At 35.2% G+C, this 16,290-nt stretch overlaps 1 protein-coding gene across 6 annotated transcripts in view; it reads left to right on the forward strand.

Moving 5' to 3' along the window:
• Nucleotides 1–16,290, forward strand: part of DGKB (diacylglycerol kinase beta) — a gene marked incomplete at both ends in the record, with an annotated part of 627,903 nt that overhangs the window by 92,462 nt on the left and 519,151 nt on the right. For all 6 annotated transcript variants that reach the window (XM_080701803.1, XM_080701804.1, XM_080701806.1 and 3 more), the window contains one exon: nucleotides 15,711–15,851. In XM_080701803.1, the coding sequence (XP_080557929.1) occupies nucleotides 15,711–15,851 (141 nt within the window). The remainder of the gene's footprint in view (nucleotides 1–15,710; nucleotides 15,852–16,290) is intronic.

Here is a 16,290-nt window from a genome sequence, read left to right on the forward strand (position 1 = left end):
AGCTCTGTGTATTTCCTTCCACATACCACCCCACTCTCCCTTTCTCCCTCTAAACATGAGTTAGTGAGATTGGTAATGACTCCTTTCCATTCCAAAGTATTAATAACTGTTTTCTTCTTCAGTCTTCCCTCTTTTCCTCCATAACTCCCTCATTTAACTCCCTCCAACTACTCTACAGCGCGCGCTCTCTCTCTCTCTCTCTCTCTCTCTCTCTCTCTCTCTCTCTCTCTCTCTCTCTCTCTGCTTTATTTGGAATCCCTTATGTTTTCTATTTTCTCTACAGCTTTCATAAATGACAGAAAACATACTACCCTTGACTTTCAGAGACTGACTAATCTGACAGCATACTATTCTCAGTGCCACCATTTCATTGCAAATCTCTTTGATCCTTACCTTCTTTAAGGACAGCTAGAACATCATGTCTGCTGTGTTTCTGTTGCCAAATCATGTCATGAAGCCTTTTGAAAACGTCACTGGACATTCATGAGAGAATGAGAGTGAGACAGTCAAATAAACCCTTGGCATCATTATAAAAATCATTTTGAACTCACAAATACCATGAAGGGAACTCAGGGGTCTCCAGAAAGCTAATGATTTGAGTAGTGGTAGTCAATATTGCAAAGTACAATACAGATGTACAGGTAAAGAGACAAAGAGAAGTTTAATAACTGATACTCTAAGAAATAGGTGGTTGAGCCATAAGAAAACCAGGCAATCTGATGTACAGTTTACATTGTTACTCTCTCTGTTGTGTTGCTACCCTCTCTGTTTCCCCTGTTACCTATTTTTCTAAGAGTAGTCACATGTTGGTATAAGTTTCTTAAATACAAATGTAAATTGTCCATATGATAACCTAGCGAGATACATGTCAAATAGCATGTTAATCATACTTCTTCCCATAATATATTTTTATTCATTTAAATAATTCTCACTAAGCTGGGTGTGCTGGCACACTTCTGTAATCTCAGTATTTGGGAGGCTAAAACAGGATTATAAATTCAAGGTCAGCTCAGCCACTGAGTGAATCCCTCAGCAATTCAGTAAGATCATACTTCAAAAATAAAAATAAAATATAATGAGGTTGGGGATGTAGATCAGATGTATAATACCCCTGGGTTCAATCTAAATCTTAATATAATAAAAAATAAGAAGAAGAAGAAGAAGAAGAAGAATATTTCATGATATCATGGATTGAGAGGGCTCAGCGTATCTACTTTATTTTTCCTCAGAATGATTTCCAAGGCTGAGACAGGAAGATTGCAGCCATCCTCAGCAACTTAGTTAAGGCCCTGCAACATTGTTTCAGAGTAAAAAAGTAAAGTAGTGCTGGGAGTAGAGCTCAGAGATAGAATATTTCTGGGTCCAGATTCTAGCACCACACAGACACACAGACACACAGACACACACACACACACACACACACACACACACACACACACTGATTTTCAATAGTTGGTCCTTAGAATGTGGTATCAGAGCTAAATAGTGTGGACTAGCTGGGCATGGTTGCACATGCTGGTAATCCCCATGCTTGGGAGGCTGAGACAGGAGGATCGCACATGTTCGAAGCCAGCCTCAGCTACTTAGTGAGGCTCTCAGCCACTTAGTGAGACCCTGTTTCCAAATAAAGTATAAAATAGGTCTGGGAATATAGTCCAGAAATAGAAAAGCCCTGGGGTTCCACCCCCAGTACCACCAAAAAATAAATTAAAATAAATAAAATAAATAAATAGTGTGGACTAGACATTAAAAATAAGATAGTTCCTTATTTTGTTTTAGAAATTAAAACTTCTCTGCTCTTTCATAACACAGTAATTGATTGTGTATATCTTAAGTTGAATAAAATAGCAAAGTTGTCATTTACTTTTTCATTAATGTTTTTCAGTTTTGAAAAAAGAAAACATTTTTATATTGTTTATATTAGATATGAATGAAAAAGAGCTATAGAATAGCTTAGAAATAATGAAGGTATTTTTCTAAGAATTTTTAATTTCAAACTTCCTTTTTCTTCTAAATAGAAGAATAGTACTAAATACAAAATGTCAGACTTACAAGGTATAAAAACCAAAGCAGGTTTCAAAATAGATAAAGAAAAAATAGGAAGTATTCTTCCTTAGACTGTAATTTATTCAGGGCAATCTTGTATTCTTTTTTCTATTTTTTTTTAATGTGGATCATATTGAAAATGGCACACATTCAGACTATGTCGGTGCCCTCTCCCACCCTCACTTCCCCTTCCTCCTCCCAACAATGAGTGTCCAGGTTAACCATGCTACATTCATACTTTTACACATATTTGGATTAATATTAATCCTCCATTAATCAACCTCAGCCTTCTTTGTCTCCTACCCTTCCATTTCAGGTTTGCTGAGATTTCCCCTTCATTATTTGGATTCCTTCTGGTATTCTGCAAAGATGCACTTGAAAGGAATATGGGCTGTATGACCCTCAGGCAGCAATAACAAATTAACTCTTGTTCCTTTTCAAACCTTGGCCTCTACATTGTAGAAATAAGCTTACAGTGTCCTTCTCAGGAATCTTTCTAGATTATTTTCTTTTCAGACCTTCCTTTGATAGTCTTCCCTAAAGAACAAGGAACACTAGACAATAATATAATTCTCAAGGACTCAGAGATTGAAAAAATAAGTCTATTCCTATAACCTTGCTTTGCAATCATTTAAGTATACAAGATGTATTTAAATCACAGGTGACTCTTGAATAGAGAATTATATAATGTACTTTGTTTATCCCATGTTAGAGTTTACTATTTTTAACTATCACAATACCACTGGGAATGTGATTACTACTCATTCCTCTGTAGATCAACTGAAAAATAAGAGGCTCTCAGTAAAAAAATAAAATAAAATAAATAAACGAATAATAGTCAAATGGAGCAAATATAGAAACAGTAAACAATATATAATTAGGTATAAAGTTTATTTGTGTATAAGTGAGTGTATGAGTGTAGCAGTGCTTTGTTTAACTTGGAATACCTAAGGGTCCACCTGGCATTTTATGAAATATATGTTATTTTGGTGAAATACTTTATTGCAATATAAGCTCCTCTCATCACTTGTTTAGAGCTAAGATAACTTTTGTGTGTGTGTGTGGTACTGGGGTTGGAACCCAGAGGCTTTTTACCTCTGGGCTATATTCCCAGACCTGTTTTATATTTTATTTGGAAAGGGTCTCACTAAATTGCTGAAAGCCTCACTAAGTAGCTGAGGTTGGCTTCCTCAAACCTGCCTGATCCTCCTGTCTCAGCCTCCCAAGCGCGGGGATTACAAGCGTGCGCCACCATGCCCGGCTAAGATAATTTCTACTGCTTGCATTTTGGACTTTTGATTTTTGAAACTCTCCCTAGTGCAGTGTGTTTCAGCATTCTCATACCTCTTCCGTCTCTGAAAAGGCCAGGTCCCTAATTTCTCACCTCTCTACCAGGCTAATGATGAACTTCAGATTTTACTTTCAACCTTATAGTCCACTGCTTGACTCCTCCTCTCCTCTCCTCTCCTCCCCTCCTTTCCCTCTTTTCCTCCTCCCTCCTCCTCTTCCTCCTCCCCCTCCCCCTCCTCCTCCTCCTCCTCCTCCTCCTCCTCCTCCTCCTCCTCCTCCTCCTCCTCCTCCTTCTTCTTCTTCTTCTTCTTCTTCTTCTTCTTCTTCTTCTTCTTCTTCTTCTTCTTCTTCTTCTTCCTCTCTCTGAACTCATGATTCTTTTATAATATACTTTATTAGTACATTATAGTCTCACGTCATAATGTAGTTCAGAGTGACAGGGATATTCACACACACAGCACTTGGTGAGCTTCACCCCTAGCTCCCTCCCCACTTCTTCCCTTCTCCATACATGATATTGAGATTGGTACTTATAATTTCACATATATACATAACACCAGTGAAAGTGTTTTCTTCTTTAATTCTTCCCCACCTACCTTAGACCCCTTCCATTGTTCCATTGGGGCTTTTACTCCGTCATCTAAAGTCCCTCTTGTTATCTGATTACTTTCTATCCAAATTACTGTTTTTTAGAAATAATTTTATTAGTGAATTGCAGCTATACCTCATAGTGAGGTTCAATGGAATGCAAACATACCTGCCTATGACTCTGGGTATATTTCCTTCCACATTCTACCCATCTTCCAGTTAGAATTCCACTTTTTCTACAAGGGCTTATAGCCTCCCAACTGAAAATTTATATTATAAGCTCATTTAAAAATACGCCACTTGCTATTACTACAAATTCCCAACACACAGTGTTTACATGGTCTTCACATTTCCTTAGTTTTGAAAAATTCTTTTGTAAATTTATTTATCATTGATATTGACCACTAGATCCATTTTTAAAACTTTACAAACTTTCTTAAGTTGATTTTGATATTTTGCCTCAGTCCCAATACATGACATATTTATATCATATAAAATAGGCAAGATAAAACATAAAATATAAAATATGTAGTTATCCCCTCTACAACCCAGAACTGTTTTTTAAACTCATAAAAATGTTTACTGTATTCCACATGTAGTTCATTTTCTAGATGTCCATAAGATACTCAACTGTGTTCAAAAGCTAATTATATCTTCTACTTAAGCTGGTTCTCTTCCTGTCTTTTCTCTTGGTAAATAGTACCCAAGAATCTTTCCATTTCCCAATACGAAAATATTGGACTCTTCCTATGCTCCAGGATTTCACTCATCATATTGAATAAATCACTAAATTCTCTCCATTACTCCCATTACTCAATAGGGTCACTGTCTCAATTCTTATGTCTCTCTGTTGAGCCTTAACTTCCAGCTTCAAAATGTTCTTTGTAACAGAAATCTGATTATATTACTCCTAGATTTCCAAGTTTCAGTTCTTCACTATAAATCCTCAGTGTATTTATTCTAAACTTTTATTTTTCAAGTAAAGTTAAACCCTTAATACTTTAAGCTGTTTCACCAAGTTACTTTGGTAAAGAAAGTGAATACAAGAGAGATTGGATTACATGGAATTGTGGCAATCTCCTATTGAAACACCCTCCTCTGAAATAACTTAGTAATACTCTTTGGCCTAGACAACACAATTATCATGACAAAAATCCAAAATCATATCATGTAGTACAATGCCATCTAGATTATAGAGTTTGCTTAGAACCTTAACTCTCTGTCTCCATGCCCCATTTATTCCATACCTCTTGTATACAACTATTTTGATTAAGTAGTTACATTCATTACTCTGTTATTTAGGACATTTTACTTAATTGCATATTTCCTTTGCCCTTATATCCATGGGAAGACTTCTTAAAGAACTCTTTTAAAGTCTCTGCCAAAGCTTCGCTCTAATTAAATAGCACATATTGGTTGTCATACTAGGAATTCAATAATCAATACGATGGCACACATAGAATGCCACTGGAGTGCAGACCTGATACTATTGGAAAATATATAGCCATATGCATCTTGTAGAATCCTTGTCCCTTCCTCATCCAACCTATGCCAACTCTACACAGACATTCTTAAAATTAACTGCCTTCAGCTAAATTACCTTTTCTTACAGGAACGTAATTAACAACCATTATTAGTAACTGTCTCTCAAAGAATATAGTAATTAAAAGATAATAGAAAATAATTTATTATCTCATTCAAATAATTTATTATCTCATTCAAAGAATTATCTCATTCTTGTAAGGCTTATCATCCTTATTTTTGTAAGGCTTCTCAGTGTCTAACGTGTTTAATCTATAATGATAAATGTTTGATATTAGCTACAGTTCAATATAAGCATTTTTGTTGGTTTTTTTCTTATTAGTCATTCCAAAGGACAAAAAGATATCTATACTTGCACCATTTAAATCAGATCATGTAGGGGTGTATTCATTTGAGTCACCCCTCCATGCCAGTCTGGTATCGAGCTGTACCTATCCTCTGTATTTATATCTTTCTAATAAACTTCTTTAAATATTCAAAAAAAAAAAATCAGATCATGTAGCTGGGCGTGGTGGCGCACGCTTGTAATCCCCACACTTGGGAGGCGGAGACAGGAGGATCGTGCTGGTTCAGAGCCAGCCTTGCTGGCTTAAGAGACCCTGTTTCCAAATAAAAAAAATATAAAATAGGTCTGGGAGTGTAGCCCAGAGTTAGAAGGGCTTCCAGGAACCCCAGTACCACCAATAAATGAATGAATGAATGAATGAATGAATGAATATCAAATCATGTAGAAATCAATCAGTGGCACCATCTAGCTACTCATTTTAGTCATTAGTTCATGCATCTAACCATTCATTTATTTAAACACAATGTATGGTAAGAAATTCTATGGAAGTTTAGTGTCATCTAAAAAGATTAAGCATGAAGATAGAAACTTACAGGTTCATTTATATTAAAATAAACACTGTGATCCACTTATGAACTGAGGTGAAGAGGACACAGTGAAGGAGATACCCAAATGAAACTGAAGGGATATGGCTCAATCTCTAATAATACACACACACACACACACACACACACACACACACACACTTTTTAAACATTTTATTATAAGATTTATTGGCCTGGGATAAATGGTTTTTTTGTTTTGTTTATTAGTCAGAGCTTAATATTGCATACTAAGTGATAATAGTATATTAGCATTTGGGGACTTTCATGTTTGAAAATACTTATGTATGATTTCTGATGTTACAATACAGGCAAATACGATATTTAGTTCTCTTCAGTGGCCAAAATCAGCCAGAACGCTATTTAACTTTTGATATGTTATAAAACTAGTGATAGTGGGTAGACAATGTTCAGTGATGTTTAGTACTTTGTTCCATTATTTGGAAACAGGGTCTCTTAAGCCAGTGCAGCTGGCTTCAAACATGCACGATGCTCATGTCTCTGCAGGGATTACAAGTGTGCGCCACCACGCCCTGCTGGCCAATTGATTTTTGACAAAGGGGCCAAAGATATAAACTGGAAAATAGATAGCCTGTTCAATAAATGATGTTTGCAAAATGTATTAACCATATGCATAAAAATGGAAATAAACCCCACTTTCTTAGCCTGTATAAGAGTTGATTCAAGATGGACCAAAGACTTGGAAATTAGACCAGAAACCTTGCAGTTCCTTGAAGAGGCCATAGGTCCAATACTGCAACACATAGGCACAGGTAAAATCTTTCTCAACAAGACCTCAAAGGCACAAGAAACTAAAAGGTGGATCAATACATTGTATTGAACTAAACTGAAGAGTTTCTGTAAGGCAAAGGAATCTATCAAGAACCTCAACAGAAAGCCAACAGAATGGGAGAAAAATTTTGCTAACTATTCCTCCAATAGAGAATTAATATCTAGAATATACAGAGAACTAAAAAAAACTCAGCACTAAGAAAACAAATAACCCAATCAAAAAATGGGCACATAAACTAAATAGACATATCACAAAAGAAATTAAAATGGCTAATAAAGGCATAAAAATACTCAACATCATTAGCTATCAGAAATATGCAAATCAAAACTATCCTGAAATTTTACCTAACTCCAACTAGAATGACTATCATAAAAAGCACAAACAACAATAAATGCTGATGATATTGTGGGGAAGTAGGAACACTAATATATTTTTGGTGGAATTGCAATTCAGTGCAACCACTATGAAATACAGTATGGAGGATCTTCAGAAGAATGGGAACTGGGAACAAACCTACCATATGATCCAACAATATCACATCTGGATATCTACCCAAAAGAATGGAAATCAAAATACCAAACTAATACATGTGCATCTGTGTTCATATGTTGCACAATTCACAATTGTCAAACTATGGATCCAGCCAAGATGACCATTAACAAATGAATGGATTACAAAACTATGGGATATGTAAAATCAATGGAATTTTACTCAGCCAAAAAGAAATACACAATTATATAATTTACAGGGAAATAGATGGAACAGGAGAACATTATGCTAAGTGAGATTAGTCAGTCTCAAAAAATAAGAAATCGGATACTCTCCCTAATATGCGGACACTAGGGAGAAAATGGATCATACTATGAACTCTAGACAAAGAAGGAGAAACTATAGATGAGTAAATAAGGTGACCTAACTGAGGGGGATACGAAGGGAAAGAAGAAAATTTCCTAAGGTACATGATGTACATTCACAAACATATCAAAGGCAGTCACTAAGCCAAACATGAGAAGGATAAAGCCAGGAGGGAATGGGGTGAGAATTGGAAAAGGGTTAATAGAACGATGTGTGCATGTATGCCTCTACCATCTTGTACTTCATTAAGATATATGACTACAATACACCAACAAAAAAATTTTAAAAATGGCATTCTTACATAAATATTTTCTTTAAAAATGGTGTTGAGAAAACTATCCATTTGTAGAAAAATTAGATTAAATCCCTACCTCTTACCCTGCAAAAAAGTAAACTCAAGACCTGGTAATTAGAACAGAGAGTTTGAAATTACTTGAGGAAAGTATAGGTCCAACATTCCAACATATAGGCATAGATAGAAACTCTTTCAATAAGATCCCCAAAGCCCAGGAAAAGAAAACAAGCATTAAGAAGTGGATGGCATTAAACTAAAGAGTTTCTGTTCATCAAAGAAAACCATCAAGGAACCTACAGAATGTGTGAAGATATTTGCCAATTATTCCTCTGGTAGAGGACTAATATATAGACTACTCAAAGTATTTTAAAGATTTAACAGTAAAAAGGAAGTAACAACCCAATATCCCAATCAAAAAATGAATAATTAACACTTCATAAAAAAGAAGTACAAATGACCAGTACATACATGGAAAAATGTTCAGCATCATTAGCAATCAGGGAGATGCAAATCAAAACTACACTGTAATTTCCTCTAACTCCAATTAGAATGGCAATCATCAAGAAGTCAAACAACAATAAATGCTCACATGGATGTGGAGAAATAGGAACTATTAAATACTGTTGGTGGAATTGAAAATAAGTATAGCTTTTATGGAGAGCAATGTAAGTTTTTCTCCGTAAATTGAGAATGAGTCCATCTTATGATCCAGCTGTATCTCTCCTGTGTATCTTTCCAGAGGGACTGGAATGAGAATATTCTAATAATACATGTATATCCATGTTTATAGTAGCACAATTCATAATAACCAAGTTATGGAACCAACCTGGGTGTCCATCAACAGATGAATGAATTACAAAATTATGGGATATGCACACAATAGAATACTCTGCAATCAAGAAGAACAAAATTATATCATTTGGAGGAAAATGGATAGACCTGGAGAAAATCAAATTAAGTGAGATTAGTCAGTTACAGAAAGTGAAAGGTTGTATGTTTTCTCTCTTATGAAATAACTAGAGATACCAGAGCAACTGGGAATAATCAGAATAACGGAGGAACTTTAGATAATGAAGAGGAAATTCCAGTGGAGACAGGAGGTGGTTTAGAGAAAGGGGGGAGGGGGAAGGGGGAGAATTAATGGAGGAATCACCTCAATTAGCTATGTATGTATATATATGTGAGAATACCAATGCCAATCTCAGTATTCTGTGTGGTAAGAGGGGGAGTGGGAAGGGAGCCAGGGAAGAGCCCATCAAGTGCTGTGTGCATGTATGTGACCATCACTATGAACTACATTATGATGTGAGATTATAATGCACTAATAAAAGTATAAAAAGATGAATAAAGCAATAGCAAAATATTTCCATTATCTGAAATGGAAATATTTCAAAATAAACAAAATTGAGCTGAGCAGAAACTCTGTTTTAAAGTATTCCCAGCTCATTTGCTGATAATTTAACCTTAAGATCAAAATTAAAAGATATCTAGTCAAACAAAACATTTTAGCTCAGTGTTTCAAAAAGTGGAATGTCTAAATTGAAGTACAATAAAAAGCATCCACTTAAAGGATATGCAATAACTCAGTTTTACTAATGTGATTTGTATAATTAGGACTCTGAGGAGAAGAATCTTCATAAATATGGATGCATGTGTGTATGTACACTGAAATCATCTTAAAGGCAGAGAAAAATACTATCAAAGAAAAAAGTAATTATTTATAATACAATTAACATATTCAATGCAATGCTTATTTTTCAATTTATTTTGTACTTTGCTACACATTATAATAAGTGTATATGCACACATGTATAGATATAGGAGTGGGAGGTAGAAAGAAAGAATAAAGAGGGAAAAAATGAATTATCAGAGGCTATTGCTGCTAAAGACTTATGCAGACTGCCACCTACCATCTAAGGGGAGAACTATGATTAAGAAAGCATGTACTTGCTTCATTTTGTGATTAAATATTTAAAATAGTGTAACCTGGGTCAAATGAGAATTGAGTATCAGTTGAGTATCAATCAATCACATGTTCTTCAAAAATAACTATGGCCACTTGAGACAAAAAAAACTTCTTTTGCACAGCTTTGTGTTCACTTTCAATTCTTACAGAGAGAAATTTTCCAATTTTAGGGTGTGTAAAAGTGGTCCTTATTAATGGTAAATAGAATTTAGAGCCTCTTAAGCTGGGGATGTAGGTCAGTTGGTAGAGTGCTTGCTTAGATTGTGTTATGCTCTGGATTTAATTTCCAGAATTTGTGGTGTAGGAGTGGGAGGTAGAAAGAAAGAATAAAGGGGGGAAAAAACGAATTATCAGAGGCTATTGCTGCTAAAGACTTATGCAGACTGCCACCTACCATCTAAGGGGAGAACTATGATTAAGAAAGCAGGCTTATAGCTAACTTTTTGTTTTCCATTAGTAAGTCACCTCCTGTACTTCTGAATAATAATTAGCATAACCTGCCTGAAAGTAAAAGGATTCTTCTTCAAGACAACAAAATATAGCATAAGGAAATAAGTAGTGGGGAATCCCTCCAGGTGAATTTAGGGAAAATGAAAAAAATCAGAATGGTAGAATAAATTTTAAAAGTAAACTATATGAAGAAAGATTGAGGCCTAAAGATTATTTTTTAGAAAATAAAATGAAAACACGAAGAAACTTTCATCACTGAAGAGAAAATGGGCTGATAGAGAGGAGGGTGCTGGAAACAGGAATGGGCTTTTTCATTAGCTATTCTCTGAATTTAGTAAAGTCATTAGCAGATAAATAAACTACAATACATCCAGATAACAGAATGTTACCCAATGCTCAGAAGAAATAAGTTATCAACATATGAAGACATGGAGGAACATAATTGCAAATTACTAGGAGAAAAAAGCCAAGTTTAAAGGATATATACTATATGATTTCAAATATCTAGTATTCTGAAAAATGACAAAATGAGGAAGATAATAAGACAATCGGTGTTTTGTTACATATTGAAGGAAGGGTATAAATAGAGTACAAAAGGTTTTCTTAGAACAGTAAAATTTCTCTGTATGATACTATATTGGCAACACATTTGTTCAAACTCAGAATACAGTACGAATAATGAATCCCATTGTAGACTATGGAATGATGTGTGAATGGAGGCTCATCAGTTATAACAAAGGTACCATTCTGGTGTGTGATGTTGATGTGGAGAAGGGATACATGAGTAAGGACAGTATATGAGAAATCTCTTACCTTTATTGCTGAGAATCTAAAACTTCTCTAAAATATAGAATCCAGCTCTATAACATATGTGTTATTAAAAAAAAAGTCTTTGAGACTTTTGGCCACTTGGAAAAAAAGTCTTTGAGAAATTATCTTTTCCTTGATGCAAAATCGTTATAAAAAGTATATGTTTTACCACTCAAATTTGGTCATATTAGACTATAAAACAAATTACTTGGTTCTTCAATGTATAGATTGGATATATACTCATGTGTCTTTTTAAATAAATGTAATTTTTTTTAATTTAAAACTTTGACACAATCAGCCAGGCATGGTGGCACACGCTTGTAATCCCTATTCTTGGAAGGCTAAGACAGGAGGATTGCACAGATTTGAAGCCAGCCTCAGCTAGTTAGTGAGGCTCTCAGCAACTGAGTGAGACCCTGTTTCCAAATAAAAAATAAAATATCTGGGAGTATAGCCTGGAGGTAGAAAACCTCTGAGTTCCACCCCCAGTACCACAAAAAAAATAAAAAAAATAAAACTATAACACAATTAAAGGCATGACTGGACTTTTAGTTAACAAAATATCATGACCATTAAAATCAAAATATTGCTGGGCATGGTGGTGCACGCTTGTAATCCCCGCGCTTGGGAGGCTGAGATAGGAGGATCGCACAGGTTCGAAGCCAGCCTCAGCTACTTGGTGAGGCTCTCAGCAACTTAGTGAGACCGTGTTTCCAAATAAAATATAAAATAGGTCTGGGAGTATAGCCCGGAGGTAGAAAAGCCCTTGGGTTCCACCCCCAGTACCATAAAAACAAAACAAAACAAAGAAACCACGAAATACTTATGTTTTCAAAAGCAATTTTTGTATAGAAAGATTCACCTTCAGAAAGTGAGGCTAGCCTGGCGTGGTGGTGCACGCTTATAATCCCCATGTTTGGGAGGCAGAGACAGGAGTATCATGCAGGTTCAAAGCCAGTCTGGCTGGCTTAAGAGAGCCTGTTTCTAAATAAAAAATATAAAATAGGCCTGGGAGTGTAGCCTGGAGGTAGAAGGGTTTCCAGGAACCCCAGTACCACCAAAAAAAAAAAAAAAAAGTGAGACTAAATGTAATGTGTATGTATATGGATCTGCTCAACATATATATATATATATATATATATATATATATATATATATATATATATATACACACACACATATATAATGTACCTTATAAACTGGAAAGACAGAAAATTATGTGGTCCTCAAATCTCTATTTATATTCAATGTTGAATCATGAAAGCAGATAATTGAAAATAAATGCAAATAATAATTCTGTGTTCTAAATAAGTGAAGGTATATAAGACATCCAGATTTATTTCAAATAAATAAGACATATTCTTTTCTGTCTCTTTTATTTTGTCCTGAGTTTTTGTATTATAGAATTCCAAAGCTGATTAAATCACTTCAGTACCATAGGGGGAAATCTTGGCAGAGAATTAGCTCATCACACAAAGTTAGGGCATAGATTATCCAACCATAATTCAAGGGCTGTGTTCTCTAGATCGGAAAGTTATAGTCATGTCAAGGGGAAGCACAAAAATGTCACTAATAACTATGAACAGAAGTAGAATAAATGTGAGGGGTAGAGATATATTTGGAGTAAGTAAATATTGGTAAAGAAAATGAAGGCTAGATGTAAAGCAAAGCAGTGTTTTTAAAACTGGATTGTGACCTATTCATTAGTAGTGATTTCAAATTAAGGAGTTTTTTGTTTGTTTGTTTTTTTGTTTTGTTTTGTTTGTTTTTTGTTTTTGTTTTTTGGAGGTACTGGGGATGGAACCCAGGTGCATTCTACTTCCGAGCTATACCCCCAGCTCTATTTTTTATTCTTTATTTTTGAAACAGGGTCTCACTGAGTTGCAAAGGGCCTCACTAAGTAGCTGAGGCTGTCCTCAAACCACAGTCCTCTTGTCTCAGCCTCCCAAATGCTGGAATTACAAGCATGATCCTCCATATCCAGCTTAAAGAGTTTTTGATAAATTTTCAAGATTAAGTAAGATAATAGAATAGAATAGTAGTAAGTTAACACAGAAAATATTTAGACAGTTATGAAAGACGTGCGTGTGTGTGTCTCTGTGTGTGTGTGTGTGTGTGTGTGTGTGTGTGTGTGTGTGTTTTCATGATGCACATGCTGGATTAAGATAAAAATTTTTTGTTTTACTTTCCTTAATTATTGACCTTGAAGAAAAATACTTGGTAGATCAGTATTATAACAAAGATGGACTTGTCTTGTTAGCCACAGAACTCTGAAAAATTAATATGTTTCTCATCTGTAAAATCAGAATAATACAATCTAACTCATATGGTTAATTTGAGAATGAATAGATGATGTGTGTTAAATTCCTTACCATGGTTCCGGGCTTATCTAAGACACTCAATAAATAGTAACATATATTAGTAGCCACATTACCAATGGTAAAACAACAAGACATTTCATAAGGCGTTAAACTATGTGCTTGGGAATCTTAAGATGGCTGGAAGAGATAGGAAGTAGTAGATCATTGTCATAATTGAAGAAAATAGAGTATCCAAGAGATATGGAATCAGGTAGAACTAAAAAAGGTCAGGCTTGAAAAACTGTATTTGGTTAGTATGATTCCCTCTTTTTAGTAGTCCCTAGTTACTTAGGAATTCCATATCCATGCCATCCAAGTATCTTTTTTGTCAAATGGACCTCAAAATATAATTGGAGTTTGCCTTCAGCATTTCTCAGAAACACACCACCGGGTGTAATAGTCTCTTCTGTTAAATGGAGCTACAAGTTTATTGTGAGCAATTTTCAGTTAGAGTATCATCAGACAGGTTATCAGCGACCATCCACAGTTGGAAACTGGTATTCCAGTTTTCTACTGTTGTCTTGGAGCAGGACATTTAAGAGGTTTTTAGAAATTAAGTAAGGACCTTGCTAAAATCAAACTGCAATAATATTTTGGGGGGTGTTGAAGATTGAACCCAGGGGAGTTTTACCTTTGAGCTACACCTACGGCCATCTTTTACTTTTTATTTAAAAACAGGGTCTCGCTAAGTTGCTGAAAGTTTGCTAAGTTTCTAAGCATAACTTCGAACCTGTGATCTTCCAGTCTCATCCCCCCAAGTAATAGAATTACAGGTATATGCTACCGTGGTAAGTCCATGATATGTTTTTACCTCTTAGTTAAATGTCCATCAGAACTATGCAGGTTTTAGCTTATGTTCTTTTTTTCTTTCTTCCCTCCCTCCCTCCCTCCCTCCCTCCCTCCCTCCCTCCCTCCCTCCCTCCCTCCTTTCTTTCTTTCTTTCTTTCTTTCTTTCTTTCTTTCTTTCTTTCTTTCTTTCTTTCTTTCTTTCTTTCTTTCTTTCTTTCTTTCTGTGGTACTGGGGTTCCTGGAAACCCTTCTACCCTTTTACCTCTGGGCTACACTCCCAGACCTATTTTATATTTTTATTTGGAAACAGGGTCTCTTAAGCCAGAGAGGCTGGCTTCAAACCAGCGTGATCCTCCTGTCTCCACCTCCCAAGTGCGGGGATTACAAGCCTGCACCACCACGCCCGGCAGTTTATGTTTTTTAAATGCAAGTTCATGGAGCAATTCTTGATGGCAGAAATGATGTCTTATGTATGTCTTATGTATGGTTCTGGCAATATTTGATATGAATACTTTTTATTACTGAATGATTACTTACCAATATATAAACCATATGTTGGCAGACTCACATTTCTTATTCAGTTTTTGTGAAAGGCTGGTTTTCAATAACTTTCTAACCACTTTATATCTGTCACTGCAAAACACGAAGAAAAATGTAGTATATCAATATCATTATGAACTACATTATGACATGAGACTATAATTCAATAATAAAAGTATAATAAAAAAGAAAGTTTTTTCTCATGCATTTGATCTGGATACTAACTTGACTTGTCCTGGGCAATAGGATCCTTATCTTAATACCATTTAGTGGCAGGGAGCACAACTCCCATATCACTGTATCCCAAAGAATTTCCTATTATTTACACCAGTCAGGATGTGTGTGACTCTTTTATATATTGGAGTTCCAGAGAATTTGATTATTCTGCACTAAGAATTATATAGATGTTTACGTAGTCTACTTGTTATCTTTTTTCTTTATTTTACATTTGAGAACATTGTGAATATTTTTAAAAATATAAGATAAATATTTTTCCAGGTCTAAGAATGAATAAAGGAGCCATCACCCCTCCCCGAGCTTCTCCTGCAAATACTTGTTCCCCAGAAGTCATCCACTTGAAGGACATTGTCTGTTACCTGTCTCTCCTGGAAAGAGGAAGACCTGAGGATAAACTGGAGTGTATGTTTCTTAATTTAGTTTACTTATGATTGGGGTGGGGGAAGAAACTGGATATCTGAACTTAAAATTGCATCAATTACAATTACCTATGTTTTTTGTTAAATTAAGTGACCTGGTTTAACAATGCAAAATTCCTTGTACTGAGAGTTAGAAGACCACAGGCTCTTAAAGCTATCAATTTATACTGCTTATCACATTTATTTATACTAATTTCCTCAGCATGTTTTTCTATAATATTCCTTTAAACAATTGTCCTCAGTAAGTCTGAATTAATAAGATGCTACTGCAAAGTATTCTTTGATGAGAAAGCGTTTAATTCTAGTATGAAGTGGTCTTCTCATTAGTGAGCAAGAAGGTTGTATACCCAGGCAATCACAGCCTTAACCATGGGCAATCCCCCTTCCTACACACACTATTGCTCCCTATGGTAGACACAAAT

The sequence above is a fragment of the Muscardinus avellanarius genome (assembly GCF_963383645.1).
Source record: "Muscardinus avellanarius genome assembly, chromosome: 9".
Classification (NCBI taxonomy): Eukaryota; Metazoa; Chordata; class Mammalia; order Rodentia; family Gliridae; genus Muscardinus; species Muscardinus avellanarius.